Here is a 19949-nt window from a genome sequence, read left to right on the forward strand (position 1 = left end):
ACCCGGCACAAGGCAACACCCCTGAATGGGATTGAAGTAATGTGACCTGCACAGTCTAATAAAGGGATGCCAACGGCATAACTGGGAGAACACAATAACAGATGTTGCAGGTGGTGAGAACTGTGTGGTGCAGATTAGAGGACTGATGCACCCTAGAAAAGTGTGATCCCACAGCAGCGGATAGTTGTGGCGCTATGATGACTGAGAGGGGAGCAGCCTGAATCATGTGGTTCCTGGTGGAGGAAGGTCTGGAGAGCAAAGAGAGAATTCAAGATCCCACCCCTGTGGCTTGGAAGTGGGACGCAGGGTTTTAGAGAGATCCCTCGGGGGAACCTAAGTAGGTGGTAGCGGACGGCCTGTTTGGACTCGCCACCTTGAAGGACGGCGGAGAGGTGGAGTGGCTGGGAGGCTCCCAATCCGGAACTACGGATGGTAGAAATGTTCGCTTCTGGCTGGTGTCCTGCCAACACGGATTAAGGAGAGCAGTACTTTGTGTGAGGAAGCTCAAGACCTTTCCTGGAATACGTATCAGTGAGGTGGGACACAGAATGGCTACACCTCTCGTGGAGAGAAACCATATGGACAAACTTGCTGCAGCTTGCAGAACAGTATGGGAAAGATAAAACAGCGAAATCGCAATCCAACATGACCTCAAATTATGCTCAACCCATATCCCATGGTCCGGAGAACAGAAGTGAGAACCCTATAATGGAAAAAGGAACAATGGAGGAATCTGCCGGAGATGCACCAAAACTAATGGATGTTATCAGGGCCGTCCAATCCACTAGGAACGATATGATCAAGAAGATCGACGCTGTGGCCATAGATGTTAATTTATTAAGATGCTATCTCAGAAAAGTCTCTGACAGAGGGACGACCACTGAGAAAGACACGGAGGCCCTTAAGAAAGAGGTAAAGAACCTTAGTGAAACAGTGGTGGAGTTGAAGCGTCAGGTGATCAAGCTTGATGACCGGGCGGAAGACGCAGAAGGTCGCTCCAGAAGAGGGAATCTACGATTTGAGGGTTTTTCAGAGAAAGTGGAAGGGCCGGATGTGGGCCTGTTCTTGGAAGACTGGATCACTCGAGAAATGGCTCCCAAATACTTGTCAAAGCTCTTTAGTGTGGAACGGGCGCACAGGGCGCTGGCTGCCGCCCCTAGACCTGGAGCGCCTCCCTGAGCCATAATTGCAAAACTATTCAACTTCTGGGATAGGGACATTTTGCTTCAGCTTTCACGCAGCGTCAAACAATATTTCTTTGAGGGGCATTCCATAGCAATATTCCCTGATTATACCCAAAGGGTTCAGGAACAGCGGAAAACCTTCATCATAGTGAAAAGGAGACTGAGAGACTTGAACTTAATATACAGCCTCATGTTCCCGGCGAAGCTCAGGGTGGAGAGTGAGGGGCGAGCATTGTTCTTCTTTTCAGCAGGAGAAGCGAGTGACTAGCTGGATACCAGAGCCCCGGACGGAAGATGCCTGGTCCCTTCTACGAGTTCCATCGGGACACCATCTTCACCGTCCTCCTCGAGAGGCCGGAGACAACCCACGCGTCAGAAACCACAAAAAAGAACGATTAGCCTGGGTCGGGTCACAGTCAGGCACAACAGCACGTTGCAGGCCTCCGACTCGGAGGTGGTTCCAGATTTGGCGGACACGACTCCAGACATTGAGTGGGGGGGCTGAAAGACCCGGCAGTGGACATGAATGAACTCCATGTACTGAACACTACCTGCTGTAATGTAGAGATAAGTTCTGTTTGTATTACAGATAAGATGGCAATCTAGCATATCTGATCGAAGCTGTTACATTATGGGTCCATGGGAGATCTCTATTTCCAGGGGCGGTTCCTGCTCGAGGGCGTCAGGGTTCCGCCCCCTTACTATCAAGGTCAAAATAAATAAAAGCTAACAAAAACAACTCCTTAAAAAAAAAAAACACGCTCACACACTATTTGGCTGGGGGGCTGTTGCACATTGCCACTCTCTGTGCAGTGACGCTTTCCATAAACGTTCTCCTCTGGGCGGGTCCAAATCTAAGAGTATTTGCCGGGCCGACGAGCTCACAGCCCTGAGGCCTGGGATGGCATCAGCTTGGCAAAGGAATAGCTTTGAGGATCAGAATCCACCCCTTCACTATGTGTGTGAAAAATAACCCCGGGCGTTTTTGACAGAAGCCCTGTAATGCTGGGGCTTCACGTCAGTCAAGGAGTGGAGAGCATTGTTACTCCACCCTTTCCCAACTCGTCACAGAGGGGTGAATCCTATCCTGTGAGGAGTTGGGAAAGGGTGTACGTGTAAAAATCGAATCTGCGCAGTTTGTCATCAAGACTTTTGAAGACATACTGCGCAGACTCTAGGTATCTGCTTACTGCGCTGCAATTAATGCAGGACACCAATTCAGCCATCAGAATTGTGACGAAGATTTACCATACTGCAGGAGTGTGTGCCTGTGGAAAGGATTTGGCGTTGCCTTTCTTGAAGCTACCCTTCCAGACAGTCCAGATAGTGACCTGCAGCTCCACCCTGTCAGTGAACCACAACGTAAGTAAAAAAATAAATAAAAAAAAGTGAAGCAGCTGGGTTCAGCTTATTTGTCCAGTAGTGAGGCCCGTTAAAATAAATGCCTGTCTTGTTGCTTTGTTGTTCATTTCCTTCATGCTATCTAAACACCGTCCAGGGAGCAAGGTTTGCAGACGAGTGGTGCACTACATGAGGTAGTGTCATGGTGATGCCCCTCGCGTGGTACACTTTGGCGCAGTGGTCCTGCAGGGCTACCGTGGGTTTTTAGGCCTTCTCATCTATGGGAAGTGCCAACAAAACATAAAAGCATCAGGGTCCAGTACACACAAAACATAAATAGCAAGCAGCGGGAGCCACTACCTTTCATTATTTAGCACACTCTTGTGCTGTGATTAGGCCCCTCCAATTCTGCGTCCTGTTCGCCAGCCTCACAGAGTTCATGCTTTGGCAGCAACACAGGAACACAAGGGTTCCACAGCTCCGTAGAGACAGCGAAAGCGCATTTTTAAAATGAAAATAAACAATCCCTGCTGCAAATTTGACACTTGACTTAAGTTATACTTCAAAGTGTCAACAAATTGGATTTCGCACATAATAGTGCAGTGTTCCTGTGGCATAGCCCTGGATTGTAAACCCTATACTAAAGCGTTGCTATAGAAATGCCTTGCAGTAGTGAATTTGGCTTCGTCCGCGCAAGTTCATAGTAAACGTTGCCTGTCTGCCGGCTTCGGAGTGAGGGGGTTATAGCATGGTTTCGTTAAGGCCTCTGAGGGGGAGGGGGGGGGGGGGGCGGTTTCAGAGGGGTGAAGTTCTAACAGCTCATCTTGGGATCAGATCTTAAAGCACATGATTCTCAAACACCTGCGGGAATCCTAAACAAAGCACTATGATCCAGCACACCACATGATCGTTATATATAATATGGTATTGTATATCGAAGAATATCAGTCCATTCAGCAGGTCTGGTTTCAAATTCCTTCTATTAACTTATTTCCTTGATTTAATATCGTGTTCTCTGTGCAATTTTTTACCCTGTTAGGGTCTAGGATTTATATCTATATGAAGTTTAAAGGAGCGGTCCTTCCATCACGCAGTCCATTGCACTGAGAAGACAATATTAAATCAAGGAAATAAATACGATTATCCAAAATGTTGTTTCTTCATATAATAAAAAAGGGGTAAAGCTTGCCATAGACCTCATCACTAAAGGAGTACAAGATTGAGCCCCCTTTTTCATTCTTGGCTGTATATAAATCTGTCTCTAAAGGAGCGCTCAACATTAACCTCAGTATTGAGGGAGTACACAGAAAAGACCCTCTTTTTACATTTTGCCCTGAAGAAGTCCGTAAGGACGAAACGCGTTGGCTACGCAGATTTTAAAGAAGAAATTAATAAAAGGAATTTGAAACCAGACCTGCTGAATTGACTGATATTCTTCGATATACAATACTGTATTCTATATAATGATCATGTGGTGTGCTGGATCATAGTGCTTTGTTATGCTTTTTTAGGAAGTTTAGGGGTATTGAACCTCAGATCCTTTGCACCCCAAAATACTAGTATAGACCTTGACCCCACTAAATGATAGGTGCAGTCACTATTGCCTCATACCTCGTCCTCTTGTGCCTGGTCACCTGCGGGAATCCTGTCAGTTATCCATCTAATAATAAACAAGATCGGGGACCTGACACATGAACCTTAGGGCCTCACAAGACACTACACTGGATAGCAGTATCTTTAAGGCTCGGCATATCCACTACATCCAGTGATTTTGGGCAAATCTCCTCCCATACAAAACAAAAATTAATGTAACTATGTAATGGACCTGGTGAGCTCTCCAACACCTTCTGTTGCGGTAGTGCAATAATCACACTACCAGCTTGGCACAAGTGAGCAAGCTGATTTTTGAAAACTCAAACATTTAATTTAAATACATTTTTCACACAATATATGACATAATATATGCTATGCACAATATAGGACATAGACTATGTTGAGCATAATTAATGCTACTGTAGCAAAAGTAATCTCCCATGGTTGGCAAAAGGCAAAACCCCTTGAGTGAAATATACTAGTGCGTCATATATGCTGAACTCGCCCTGTAACCCTCTAATCCAGCAGGCTCCAGCCACGTGCTCAGTTTATCTCCTACAGTTCAATTTCTTTTCGCCACTGCGTTGTCCACTGAACCCTGATCTGACATGCCCTATCCCCGCCTTCTAGTGGCCTTTTATGTTACATCATGCTGGATTTGTAACTCGCCACCAAGACAATGCCCTGCTGTGATATTCCCTCGCTGTTTGATTTAAATAATTGCACATTTTTAGCGGTTTATCTTCATCACTATTCCAGCTTTTCCCCTCTCTCCACATATATTTTCCTCTTCTCATTGATATCTTCCACATGTCTTCTTTTTCATTCCATCTCCTTCTTGCCTCTTCTTCTCAGATCTAGTTTTGTCTCCTATCCCCTTTCACTTCTCCCTCCAATTAATCTAGTCACCGGCACCAGTGTTTATGCCATGGTTAAGATGTCTGGGACTGAGGCTAATGGCAATGCAAGTTTCTCACACTACCTGTCAGTCGGTCAAAAATGTGTTCAGAATACATGGTCATCCACTCCTTGGCCTCTTTGGAGAGTGAGCACAGGGCAATGGTCATGCATTCAAGTTGTAATTGTGATTCTGTGCAAATGTGTACGATAGAGCCCCAATCATAGGGATACACAGTCTTGACAAGGTGAAAGTAATAAAATACGGTGCTCGCTCGCTACTTAAAAGTAATCCTTAACTTTTACGGTACACCACTTTCAAATATCACCAGCCGCCACTGTCTATTTCTCGACTGAGGGAGCGATACCCCAGACTGCTCCATTAAGTTTCTCCTCTGTGGCTTATTCTTAATATCTAATAGTTATAGGTTGGGGGTCGGAAGGTGCGTTTGATCTGCTGGAATCACGGGCGGCTGCAGGAGCAGCTGCGCCCCCACTAGAGACCAGGGTCGTCAGGGAAGCTTGAGAGCAATCCCACGCCCCGGCGTCACGAGCTCTCTTGCACAGCATTTAGCAGACACAATTTTTGTCATATTAGATAACGAAGGCTTGGGCCAGTGCCTTAAGCAAAACATACGGATCTTGGAACGACTAGGAGGGGGGGTAGTTTGGGGCGGTATGTATATTTGCTTGGTGCGGGGAACAGGAGATGCGAATACCAATTCATACTGCTGCCCACAGGCGGGGAGTTGGGGGTAAGTTTGTTTATTTCTTACAAGATATTGTTGTTACGAGGGAAGCAATAGAGCCACACGGAATTACACTTGAATACACAGGTTGGGGAACCATCATGATGGGCGCACTGACCTCGGTGGCATATGTGGTAGGTGCTTATTGGTCTATTGTCATGACAGTACAAACGTTGAAAGTCCTTAACTGGAACGTCCGTGGGATGGCAAGCCTAGATAAGCCTCGAAGGATACACGCCCTCCTGAGGAGATATAGGATAGCAATAGCGGGACTGCAAGAAGCCCATATATGGGGGAACACACTACAGAGCCTACGGAAGAGATGGAGGGGACAGATCTACGCCACATCATATTCTGGTTTTGAATGAGGAGCACTTATATGGGTGGCGCCAGGGGTCCCGTTCCAACACCTTCAACATGTTCTAGACCCAGAAGGGCGATATGTTATCCTATTTAGGAGGCGGGAAGGGAGAAAAATATGTATAATCAATGTCTATGCCCCCAATTTGGATTGCCCAATTTCATCCCAACCATGCTAAAGGCAGCTACTTCGTACTTGGGGGTTGAGGTCCTGCTTTTTGGGGATTTTAATTGCATATTTGATTGGGATCTGGATAGGGAACTTCCTAGAGGAGATCCCACCAAGCCTCGCATGCTGAGATCCCTCACAGGTATCCTTCATGGTATGCAACGCCAGGACTAATGGAGAGCACGCAATTCCACAAAAGGAATATGCTACTTACCAGTATGCATCTGTTCTTGGCATGTAGAGCTGCAGATCTGTACACTTTTGCATAGATCGCCATCTGGTGTTGGGCCCGGATGTTTGCAGTTTGTTTTTGTTCTTGGACAGTCTTTGGAAGTCACGAGTTCGGTGACTCCTCCTTCGGTCCGTACTGCGCATGGGCTTCGGCTCCATCCTCAGATTGTTTTTCGCCAGCAGGGAAAAGATGGAGCGTAGTGATAATAGTAAGAAACCCATGTGTGTTGTATCTAAATAAGATAGACTGGAACGGATACAGGGAGGCGGGTGGGCGTGTACAGATCTGCAGCTCTACATGCCAAGAACAGATGCATACTGGTAAGTAGCATATTCCGTTCGAGGCATATGAGCTGCAGATTGTACACTTTTGCATAGATTATATAGCAGTACCCAGCCCTAGCGGCGACCACCGGTATCCGTTGCAGCGGTTTGAAATAGTGTCTTTAGTACAGCCTGGCCCACACTAGCTTGTTGCTTGGAATGCACGTCTACACAGTAATGTTTTGTGAAGGTGTGCGGAGTTGACCATGTGGCTGCTTTGCAGATGTCATCTAAGGGTATGTTCCCTAGAAAAGCCATAGAAGCCCCTATCTATCTTTCTTTCGGTGGAACAGATAATGTTCTTTTTGCCTTGTGATAGCAAATTTGTATGCACTTTACAATCCACCTAGCTATCCCTGATTTAGAGATGGGGTTGCCTTTATGCGGTGGAGAGAAGGAGACAAACAATTGTTTAGTCTTCCTGAAAGGTTGCGTTCTTTGTATGTAGTACAGTAAAGCCCTTTTAACATCAAGTGTATGTAGAGCCCTTTCCGCAACAGATTGAGGTTGCGAGAAAAAAAATGGTAATTCCACCGATTGATTAAGATGGAAGGGGGAAATGACCTTGGGCAGAAATTTTGGATTTGTACGAAGTATCACCTTGCTGTGATGTATCTGTAAAAAGGGTTCTTGTATAGGGAACGCTTGTATTTCACTAACCCTTCTAAGGGAAGTGATAGCTACGAGGAAAGCTGTTTTCCAGGTGAGGAACTGTAGCTCACATTTATGCATTGGTTCGAAAGGCGGACCCATTACCCTTGTAAGAACTACATTTAGATTCCATACAGGGGAAGGTGGTGCCCTGGGTGGAATTACTCGTTTAAGGCCTTCCATAAAGGCTTTAATAGCGGGCACTCTGAACAGTGATAAATGCTGTCTGTTTTGCAGGTAAGCAGCAATTGCTGCTAGGTGTAGGCGTATGGATGAATATGCCAGGTTACACCTTTGAAGATGGAGTAGATAGCATATGATGTGTTGTATGGATGCATCTAAAGGGTTGATTGTATGGTTACGGCAGTAAACAACAAATCTCTTCCCCTTTGCGGCATAGCATGCTCGAGTGGTAGGACGTCTGGCTTCCCTGATAATGTTCATGCAATCAGGGGGAAGGTTAAGGTATCCAAATTCTAAGATTTCAGGAGCCAGATCGCAAGGCTGAGCTGAGCTGGGTTCGGGTGCCTGATTTCTCCATGGTTCTGAGTTAGGAGGCATGGGGACAGGTGCAGTTTTTGATGTGGTACCACCGATAGCTGTAATAGTGTGGTGTACCACGGCTGCCTGGCCCATGTTGGGGCTACCAGAATGAGTGTGAGGGAGTGCTGTTGTAGCTTCCTTACCACTAATGGAATTAGCGGGAGAGGTAGAAAGGCGTATGCAAATTTGCCTGACCAGTTCATCCATATCGCATTGCCTTTGGACAATGGGTGTGGGTATCTGGCGGCGAAGCTTGGGCATTTTTTGTTTTCGGGGGTGGCGAAGAGGTCTATCTGAGGATGCCCCCACTTGCGGAAGAATGGGCGAAGAACTTGTGGATGCAGTTCCCATTCGTGTATTTGTTGCGTTTGTCTGCTGAGCAGATCTGCCATGGTGTTTTGTATGCCTGGGACGTGTTGTGCCAGGAGAAATATTTTTTGTGGAATTGCCCATCTCCATATGCTCTGTGCTAAGCGGGAGAGCTGGGGAGAGTGTCCCCCCCCCCCCCTGTTTTTGAATATAATACATTGCAGTCATATTGTCTGTGCGAATGAGGACTGCTTTGGCTGAAATTTGTTTCTGAAAGGATTTTAGGGCTAGAAAGATCGCCAATAGCTCCAGATGGTTGATGTGGAGCGACTTTTGCTGTGGCGTCCATAGACCTTGCACTGTGAGGTGTAGGAGGTGCGCTCCCCAGCCGGAGAGCGATGCGTCCGCTGTTAGAATCACCTGAGGAACCGGGTCCAGGAACGGCCGCCCTTTGGAAAGGTTTGTGGTGTTCCACCACTGCAGAGAGTGATGGGTGCGGCCGTCCAACACCAGATCCGTCAGCTGTCCCTGGGCCTGGTTCCACTGCCGTGCTAGGCACTCTTGGAGTGGACGCATGTGGAGTCTTGCATGGGGCACTATGAAGATGCAAAATGCCATCATCCCTATTAGCTTCATGAATACTCTTGCTGGGAGAGAGTGCTGAAGAATGAATGTTTGGCGCAAGGCTTGTATGCTTGCGATTCTGGCTGAATTGGGATAGGCTATACCCTTGGAGGTGTCTATAGTGGCCCCGAGATATTGCTTTGTGTGAGATGGTATGAGGTGGGACTTCTGATAGTTCACCGTGAAGCCTAGCTGGTGGAGCAGTTGGATGGTGCTGTTTGTATGTTGCACACATTGGTTGTAGGACACGGCTTTTATTAGCCAGTCGTCTAAGTAAGGGAAGACGTGAATGTGTTGGCGTCTGAGGTGTGCTGCTACTACCGCTAGGCATTTGGTAAACACCCGTGGTGCGGTTGTGACCCCGAAGGGGAGAACCTTGAATCGGTAATGCGGACCGTCCACCACAAACCTGAGGTACTTCCTGTGAGAAGGGTGTATTGGAATATGAAAGTATGCGTCTTTCAAGTCCAATGTAGTGAGAAAGTCTCCCTGACAGAGGAGTGGGAGAACTTGTTGGAGGGTGACCATGTGGAAATGGTCCGAATGTATGCATGCATTTAGAAGCCGGAGGTCCAGAATGGGCCGCAGGGTCCCGTCTTTCTTTGGTATTAGAAAATACAGAGAGTAGACCCCTAAATTTTGCTGATTGACGGGGACTTGCTCTATAGCTTGTTTTTGGAGGAGGGAGATCACCTCCTGTTTGAGCAGTGTGGTATGTTCCTGTGACATTGTACGGTGCCTTGGTGGAATATTGGGTGGGGTAGATGTTATTCGAGACAGTACCCTGACCGAATCATTTGGGTCACCCATTTGTCCGATGTTATGGTCTCCTAGGTGTGAATAAAGTTTTGTAGTCTGCCCCCGACTGGAGTGGGATGGTCTGGGGGAGCGAGGGGAAGTCATTGTGTGGGCGGTGTGGCAGAACGGGTGGTGTTGGTTTTGCCCCTGCCCTTATTGTTGTTGCCCCTGTATCCACCTCTTTGGTAGCCCTTTGAAAAGGTAGTTTGAGGAGGGGACTTGTAGGAGGTAGAGGCACTATCGGTGGAGTAACCTCTGCCTGTGCTACGAAAGGACGAACGTCGAAATGAGCGTCTAGGGGTTTGGGATTGTAATGCCCCCATAGACTTTGCTGTGTCCGTGTCCTTTTTCATTTTTTCTAATGCTTCGTCCACCTTTGGCCCAAATAGGTGTTGTTGGTCAAAGGGGTGATTTAGTATGGATGCCTGGACTTCTGGCTTAAACCCTGAGATCCTGAGCCAGGCATGACGGCGAAGCAGAACACTAGTATTTATAGCTCTAGAAGCAGTGTCCGCTGCGTCGAGGGCACATTTAATGGAGGTGTTAGTAATGAGCTTACCCTCCTGTATTAGTTCATGAGCTCTACGTTTTTGTTTCTCTGGGAGGTGTTGCATGAGAGCCTCTAGCTCATCGTAGTGTGCTCTGTCATAACGCGCAAGCAGTGCCTGTGTATTTGCAATATGCCACATGTTTGCGGCTTGCGAGGCAGTGCGTTTACCAGACGCATCTAAGAGTTTTGACTCCTTATCTGGTGGTGGAGCCTCACCTGATGACTGGGAGTTGGACCGCTTCCTAGCTGTGGACACAACTAGTGAATCCAAAGGAGCAGGTCCTTTAATGTATGCAGGATCTGTGGGGGCTGCCTTGTACTTTTTTTCTATTCTGGGGTTTAAGACCCTGGCTCTGACTGGGTCCTTGAACACCTCTGCTGCATGTTTTGTAACACCCTTAAGCATGGGCAAGATGGCTGTGGATTTATCCTGAATATCAAACGTATCCAGTAAGAAATCTTCCTCAACTGGTTCGCTATGTAGTTCTACCCCATGATAGTGTGCTGCCCGCTGCACTAAGTGGTGAAACCCTAGTGAGTCCTCCGGAGGAGATGGCCTGGATGGATAGATGTCGTCCTGAGGCACATCTGGTATGTCAGGGTTTTGGTAATCCTCCCATGGGTCTGGGGTCCCTGGGGGTGTGGGGTCCAGCGGGGCGTCTGCTGGATCATAATCTGGATCCCCATAATCAGGTTCTGGAGACGGGGTTGGGGAGTGATGAGGTAAGGGTGGTGGAGACCTGGGAGGTAGAGGAGGTGGAGGAGATGGAGGAGGTGGTGGGGAGGGCACTCTGAAAGGAGATGTGGCAGAGTCCTTCCGTTTTGGCGGTGGAGGAGGAGCTGGTTTGTCAAGACGTCTTTTCTTGATAGACAAAATCAAAAGCCCAGTCTTTGGATCCTTTGTTAAGGTTTTTTGAGAAGGATCAGGGTAAATAGTTCCGCTGGCACCGAATCGTCTGCTGGCGCCGATGTTTTCGGAGCCGAGGACTTGGATGGTTTCTCTGCGCCATGCTTTTTTGGAACCTCCGGTTTTTTCGGTGTCGAGGCAGGCTTCGGCACGGGAGCGTCGGTGCCGAGGGATTTATGCTTGTGTTTTGTCGGCACCGAGAGTCCAGGCTTCGGCACCGGTGGCTTCGGAGCCGAACTGGGTGTCACTTTCTTCGGTGCCGAACGGTGTTTGTCGGCACCAGGAGTAGGCTGGCTCGAGCCCGAGCCGCCGTGAGACTTGTGATGCTTCGACACCGGGCCCGAAGGTGGGTTGATAGAAGCTGTATGTTTGGTTTTCCCTAGGCCCGGAGGCGAAGGTGTAACCGGAGTCTCTTTCGACATGGGCGCAGGGGTGGGAGGGGGTAGAGTACTCGCGACCCTCTGCGCCGGTGTGATGTCCTCCAGGTCGGAGTCGTCGGCCTCGGAAGCGCTGACGACATCTTCCTCCTGCTCGGTGTGTTGTTGCCCCGAAGCTCCGGTGTCGTCTCCGAAGATGTCCGGTGGAGCCGAGGTCGATGAGTGCGCCATGGTGCGTCGAGCTCTTCGATCCCGGATAGTATTTTTCGATCGAAAAGACTTGCAGGCGGGGCAGTCTCGGGCCTCGTGTTCGGGAGAGAGGCAAAGGTTACACACCAGATGGAGGTCGGTGTGGGGAAATTTAGACCCACATTTTGGGCACTTTTTGAATGGAGTCCTTTCCATCGGCCGAGACCGGAGTCGAGGAGGGCCCGAAGGCCGGTGCCGATGTGTGGAATCGAGAAAGTGCCTCTAAGAGAGATGAAGAAGATGATTGATGAAGAATCTCGATGGACGAGGATTTTCCGTCGAGGCTGGAACTGGAAAAGTTCGAAGCCGGAGCACGAAGTATCACATCCGAGCCCGATGGCGGAAAAAAACAATCTGAGGATGGAGCCGAAGCCCATGCGCAGTACGGACCGAAGGAGGAGTCACCGAACTCGTGACTTCCAAAGACTGTCCAAGAACAAAAACAAACTGCAAACATCCGGGCTCAACACCAGATGGCGATCTATGCAAAAGTGTACAATCTGCAGCTCATATGCCTCGAACAAAGGAGTTCTACTGTTATACCTCCGCAGCTCAGACCTTCTCCTGCATTGACCATTGTTGTCTTTCCGCGGGCCTTCTGCTGCCACACAGGCCATTTCATACTTAGCGAGATATTTCTCTGACCACGCGCCATTGCTGTTGACCCTATACAGCGGACCGGGATGTCCACCTATTCAGCTGTGGCGACTTCGAGCGGAGGCCCTTACAGACCCCCCATATGTGCAAACCGTGCCTGAGGCACTTACTTTGGGGAAAACTGGGAATCCACAGCCTCTCGGTCCACGGAGTGGGAGGCAATGAAGGTCGTTATTAGAGGGGTTTGCATGAGAACTACTTATGGAGTCCGACAGCAACTCAGTGCTGATATTGACACTTCAGAAACACGTCTACAGACCCTAGAACATGTACTATATAAGACTCCCGCTGACATGACAGAGTGGACACGACTCCATGGTGACCTTCTTGAGGCTTGGTCGAGATTGGAGAAACACAATTATACCACTTACAGGCAACGACTGTACATGGAGGGGGACAGATCAGGAGCGACTCATCCGCACAGAGACGGTACAGACCTCGGTGTTGAAGCCTCGCAATACCATGGGAAATTAGGTATATACCCAGGATGCGATTATACAGGAATTCGCTACTCATTTACGTCAGACATGTTCGACTTTGATTCAGACTCGGCCGCAGACATTGCAGGATTTTTTGGGGAACATAACATTTCCTATCCTTGAGGATGACGATGCTGAAGCTCTGGGGGCGACACTCACTAAGGAAGAAATATTAGCAGCGATCAAAAAATTTTAAGCAGAAAAGTGCCCAGGAAGATCCGGTCTCCCCGCTGAATTTTATAAAAAGTTTGCCCCACAGCTGGTAGATCATTTGCTGGCGGTGTATAACGAGGCTCTGGATATGGGGATCCTTCCTGCCACCATGATGGAAGCGCTGGTGACCATGATTCTAAAACCAGATAGAGATCCCCAGGCAAGAGCCCATCACTCTGCTGAACATTGCTGAAAAAATTCTGAGCGGTGTGTTAGCGGCGCACCTCTTCCACATATGACCCGATTGGTCCACCCAGACCAGGCAGGGTTTGTTCCCGGTCGCAATACAACGCATAACCTGCGCAGACTTCCACATGTCTGGCACGTGCCACACCTGCGGGGGGAGGACTGGGCTTTGTGTCTCCTAGACATCCGATAAGCCTTTGTCTCTGTTGAATGGGACTAAATGTGGATGGTGCTTGGACAGATGGGCTGGGAGACAGATATTTGAGATGGCTAAAACTGCTATATAATAAGCCAACGGCCCAGATCCGCCTTCGCAATCAGGTGATAGATAGCTTAGAACTCAAGAGAGGTACTCGACAGGGTTGCCCCCTGTCACCGCTCCTTTTCGCTCTTGTGATGGAGCCCTTGGCGGCCTCCCTTAGAGGTAGGATGGCACACCGGGGGATCCAGCTGGGGGGCGACGCTTCATGTGGTGACAATGTATGCGGAGGATACCTTGATATTCCTCAGGCACCCAAAAGAAGCGGTTATCGAGCTCCTTCAGGAGCTAAATGGCTTTGGCAAATTGTCAGGGCTTTGCCTTAACCCAGGGAAGTCTAAGCTTTTCCTAATGAGGCGCCTGGTGGGCAAGGAGGAGAGTGAGTTACCTAGGGTGGGGATGACCTGGATTAGGGACTCGATACGCTACTTTGGGATTAAGCTATCGCACACACAGGAGACCTACCTGGAACACAATATGAGGAATTGTATGGAGGGTATTAGTAAATCGATTGAATTCTAGAAGGATTTACCCTTGTCCGTGATGGGCCAAGTAGCCTTGATAAAAATTGTGATTCTCTTGCGTTGCTTATACAGTATGCAGAACTCCCTCTACCGTATTCCATGGACATTCCTCCTAAAGCTGGAGAACCTATTGGTGGATCTTTTATGGGGGTGCAAATGGAAAAGGGTGAAATTAGATACACTACAGAGGACGTGGGAAAGGGAAGGATTAGAGGTTCCTAGGCTGGGCTTTTATTACATTGTGACACCGCTGCAACACACCGTCCAGTGGCTAGATGAGGATGACAACTGGGAGAGACGGTTGTTAACTCAGAGGGACCCCTCTCCCGGATCTTTTTATGATGGGATCAAGAGTACCAGAGAACCTCCCATATATTATAAGACATGTGGCTGTAATTTGGGAACTCACCATTAAAACTGCGGTGAAAAGAGCACCCTATGCCCGAAGGCCCCGCTGTGGGCATTGGTGCCGTTTAAACAAATAGGCCAAACCATGTTCATTCTCAGATGGACGGAGGGGGGCTGCTCCACGATGGGGTATTTATATTTGGGACAAAAGTTCATCACCAGAGAGGAGGCGGAATCAATGTTTGAGCTACGCAGGGGGCAATATCTTCAGTATGCCAAGATTTCAGCAGTCGCACTAGAGGTGTGGCCGACGTCCCTGGAGAGCCACCTACTACTGCCACGCTTCAGGCTCTCGTGACATTGGCGGGGGGGGGGGCGTAGACTGGTATCACACATCTATAAGGCACAGAGGGGAAACTTGATTACGCAAACGCTCCCTATTCAAGCTAAGTGGGATGCGGTGCTGGGGGAGCACTTGACAGACCCAGAATGGCAAAAGGTGCATGAAGGGGTTAAAAGTATAAATTCAAATACCAGATTTAAACTCACAGAATGTAATATAGTGCACCAAACCTACCTGACACCGAGTGTACTACATAAAATATACCTGGATCACCCTGCTGGGCGTCCCAGGTGCAGACACGGCGACGCCCAGTTCCTACATATGATATGGGATTGTCCAGAGCTGGGTCTCTTCTTGGGGTCAATACTGGAGAATTTACACCGAGTGACGGGGTGGACGCTGCCTCAATCTATTAAAGGGATATTACTGGGATTACTCCCTAGACCTACAGGGAAAAAGATTACACGTAGATTCATCGAGCTGGGGTTGGTTTTGGCTAAGAGAAGGATTGCGATTAGTTGGATGAGTCCAAGGACCCCCACGGCGAAGCAGTGGACTGGGGATTTGTGGGAATGGGCGACGGCAGAGCTAATTCGGATGAGACGCAATGGCCTGGTATGTAACGAGGTCCATGGGGGGAGGGCCTTACCTCACAAGTAACAGAAGAACAAAATAATGGAGAGGATAAACCTGATGAGGTAGCAAGCCCACATGCCTCACATACCCTGGGCGCAGTGTAAGACATCTCTGCACATACTCAGTATCTGGCCAGCAATGTAGCAGCAGGATAGAGATGAGGGGTGGGGGATTGGGCAAGGTAGAGTTAGGACGTTATGGTTTTCTTGATAAGATTGACCGGTATATGTCCCAGTACAATACTATATGTATCAATACAAATGTTGAGGCAATACATTGTTTTTTCCTGGTAGGATGGTATTATATCCTTGAGGGGATACCTCTTATGTATATTTGTGCACGAAATGTAATGCTGGGCCAGAGTATTGTACTATGTTTGAACAGTTAAATAAATAAAAACATATTTTAAAAAAACAACAAAAAAAACCTTAATGGATAACTTGAAGCTCGATGACAACCTGTTGCGGGAACGGGTCAGAGTCCTCAACTTCGAGCGTGAGACTTCCGAGATAGTGTCGTTTTCAGCTACGTACAGCTTAGCTTTGCAGGGTCACTTGGAGGTTCATGAGGATGCCCTCCTTGCAGGATAGGAGTTGAACGCCGAACCCAAACACCAGAGACAGTTGAATAAAGAATTTTGAGAAAACAACTTGTCAAAAGATAATTTAAAGGTTGGGAGCAAGCACCAGATTAGAGTATGAATGAGCGGGAAAAAAGGAACTGACATCAGTGCACAAGGGTGGCGCTTATGTGCTACTCCAAACAAAGTCAGTGTGGAGTGTTACCACAAAGCCTACTGGCGTGCAGCAGCAATGCTGTTAAATATTCCGGAAGCAGTCTGGCACCTGGGGAAATTCTAAAGATGAGGAATTTGCAGGTAAAAGTATCAGTTATAAAACACAAATAAAAGATATGTAATATTTTTAATGTGTTCCTTCACTAAAATGAGATTTTCTTTTTTTTTTTAAATCTTTTTTTTATTTTGCATCATACAGAGTGAACGGGTCATAAGTACGTTATCAAGTTATAAATATAGCAGAATAGCAATTAGATTAGGAGGTATACATCAAATATCCATCACAACTAATCATGTCCCTCACAACTAATCATGCTATCAGCACAACTCAGGCTCAGAGCCCCTCTACAAAATGTCCATTAAGCCCCTTGAGCTAAATGTCTATCTAAAAGAGTCAGAGCATTGCAGCCCTCCAGGCCCTCCACATCTTTTCCCACTTTTTAGGACATCCTCGGTACACCACTTGTTCCGCATTTTGACACCAGTCCATGTCTAGCATCCATTCCCTCAATGACTGAGGTTCTGACTTGCCCAACACCCTGGCAATGTTTCTCTTGGCCATTTCCAAGGCAAAGGTCATCCATATGTGATGATAGTTGAGTCTAGGTTCATCCCAGACATGTTCAGTAATAGCTCTTTTGCATTTATTGGGACCGCCTCAGACAGGACTCGGGCCAGCACCTCTGTGATTCGTTCCCAAGATTTTCTGCAGAAATAGCAGTGAAAGTGTTTTCCCTATTCTGAAGAGGAGGGTTCGGGAGTAATAGGACCTGTGTAGGATCCGTAACTGTATCAAGCAAAATCTAGTTCTAATGGCAATTTCCATTGGGCTCTGCAATGCCTCAACCCACTCTTCATCCTCTATTTCCCCTAGATCGTCTGTCCATTTCTGACGCAGGGACAGCATCACATCTAGGGAGTTATTTAGTAATTTCTTATAGACCAGTAAAATACCTTCCCACTCATGGGGTCTCCTATAAGTCGATCTTCTAAAGGGGAAGAAACTGGCAATGACTCCCAATTAAAATGGTATTTTCAAGTACTTTATTTACAGTGGTCAAAAATCGATAAGAGGTTACGTGTTGCATGGAAAATAATAGGTACTCACACAGTGAAGTCAGGCTCTATTCTGCCATATGAATAAAAGGACACATCTGCTTGAGGTTCAATGACAGTGAATTGAAGGACACTCAACAAAAACTATGTGTAAAGCCATGCCAGGTACTATGAGAGCGTTTTTCCTACCTGCAGTATTTCCCCACATTAAAAGCCCCTACCCGGGGGCCCTGCTGAGTGCTCCACACTTCTAGAATTCCTCTCCTTGGAGCATAGATTACCAGAAACTGAGCAACTCTTCTTGGACCCTGAGGGCTTCCAAATGGGGAAAATTGGCTTTTATCTGTTTCTCGGTCATGAAGGTCCTCTGAAACCTGGATCCATCCAACTTGTGCATCACGATATCCTACGGTAGAAAATAAAGAGACAATCAAATAAAGATAACTAAAAGGTGCAAATGCTTATTCAAAAGTTCATTTCACAAGTGGAATTTCACAATTCATACACAAAATGCACATTATGTGTTAATACACATTCATGCTGCTCCTAAGAGTGAACTTGATAATAAGGTATGCACAGCTATACAAATCTTTACACTCCCATCACAGGTTTGATTAGTACTTACCTCTACAGGGTAGTAGACATTGTGATAATCTGCCTAACATAACAGTTATAACACGTCCGAAAACTATGAAAGGGTAATTGGTATATAAAAACGAACATTCTTCCCATCTCTAGTTACTTGAGGGGTTTGATGTCGCAGTGAGGAGATTGTACTTGAAAAACAGATGCAATTCCTGAACATTCCTTCATTGCGACTTGCAAATTGCGAGTCGCAATTAAGGAATTGCTACCCATTCATTCCTATGGGCCTAGAGCCCCATAGGAACCAATGGAAATGGCATGCGTAATTACCGTCCAGTTTTATTTCAAGGTAATTAGCGACCCCTAATAGCGAAATCGCTATTTCAATTTGCTTCATGCATTGCATTTAAGGATTCGCAATTTGAGATTCCTTAAATGCAATTGCAATTTAAGTAATCACAATTTGTGAGATTACCTACATTGCGATTTTTGTATTTGGGATGATGCATCCCAAATGTAAAAATACCGGTTGCAAAGGGGCAGATTCTGCTAATCTGCCCGTTTGCGACCGGTTTTTGCCTAGATGCATAACATCCCAACATATACATTTATTTCAACTGACCGAGAAAAAAGTTAATTCTGGAAGGTAACTTCTCTCAACAAATATTTCCTTCGCCACCACCATAAGAAAGGAACAAACTAAAGAAGAAAAATGCTAGGAACGAGTGTTAGCATGCCACGCTAGGGGTTCAAGAAAGCAGTTTATGTAGAACTTCTTGACCCAAAGATACATATTTTTTTTTGTTAACAATGCATCCAGTAAATAAGTCTTACACAAGACATGGAAATAGCCCTAGTACTTGCCTGACAAATTTCAGCAATAGGAACATGCCTCTGAAAAAAATCAATAATATTGCCTTAGTTTGCGTGAAAATAGTGTGAGGTTTTGGAAGTGATAAACTTCTCCTGTGTCTTAAGTTTCAACATTAATGGTGCTATTCACCAGGCAACAGTTACATTAACCTTTTTGTTACGAGGGGCACAATCACCAGAAGTAAGAAAAGGATAATTCAACTTAGAAAGACAGTCACATTCTTACCACACGGGACTGGTATCATCCATGTTGTGGAATCTATCATCCAAGGAAACTAACAGAACTCGCTGAAAAAGTTGATGAGATATTTTCTAGCAATGATGGAATTCCCTCAAAACCTTGGAAATAAAACAGAGTGCTCTCAGTTCGCTTATGGTAAACTACAGATCTTTTGAGGAACTACCTTGAAGCTAACCTATTTTTCTTGCCAAGGTAACAGCAAGTAGGAAAACCACATTCTGTGTTACTAATTTATTGTCAAAAAATGAAACTCCATAGAAGAGGTGTAGGTCTGATTGAAGGGTGGAAATGTAGAAATTCATAAAACTGCCATCTTAGTGCTATGTTTTAAAAGGACAAATGTATGAGATATTTATATAGGCAGTGACAGCTGACAGAAAATGTTTATGGTAATCAACTAGGATTGCTGAATTGCTGAAATTGTTATGTGTCATAAATATTAAGAAATCACCTACGGAGGTGATATTTGAAAGCACAATGTGGGGTTTGAAGCCACTAAATGGGCAAGCAGAGAAAACAGTTCAAAAGCAGCAAGTGTGGAGGAAGCTGGACAAGAGGGATCAAATCTGGTGCCTGTAGGGCTTTGAATATTATTGTATGAAACTATTTGTTAGATGTGCTAGGTATTGACGCTGCCTACTTCAGAGGCGGCCTTAGACACTGTTTCCATCTTTGTCCTTCGAGGTAGAGACTTCCTGGATCACAGATGTGCTCAAAGGTGGATGGCTGGGATGGTGACCGTAGTACTAAACTGTTGGCTGGATTGGGCTACTTGAATGCACAACGTGACACAGCAAGGAGATGGAGAAGTGTGAATTCTCCCTCTATGACTGAGTGGATGGGTGGATGGATGGATGGACAGGTGTGCCCTGGCGGAGGGGCAGGTTTATAAGGCCA

General features: G+C 46.8%; 1 protein-coding gene across 2 annotated transcripts in view; it reads right to left on the minus strand.

Annotated features, from left to right (window-relative positions):
- Window positions 1-19949, minus strand: part of RAB3GAP2 (RAB3 GTPase activating non-catalytic protein subunit 2) — a 687447-nt gene that overhangs the window by 405118 nt on the left and 262380 nt on the right. For both annotated transcript variants that reach the window (XM_085612952.1, XM_085612951.1), the window contains exon 14: window positions 17543-17759. In XM_085612952.1, the coding sequence (XP_085469078.1) occupies window positions 17543-17759 (217 nt within the window). The remainder of the gene's footprint in view (window positions 1-17542; window positions 17760-19949) is intronic.

The sequence above is a fragment of the Triturus cristatus genome, chromosome 6 (genome assembly GCF_964204655.1).
Source record: "Triturus cristatus chromosome 6, aTriCri1.1, whole genome shotgun sequence".
NCBI classification, from domain to species: Eukaryota; Metazoa; Chordata; class Amphibia; order Caudata; family Salamandridae; genus Triturus; species Triturus cristatus.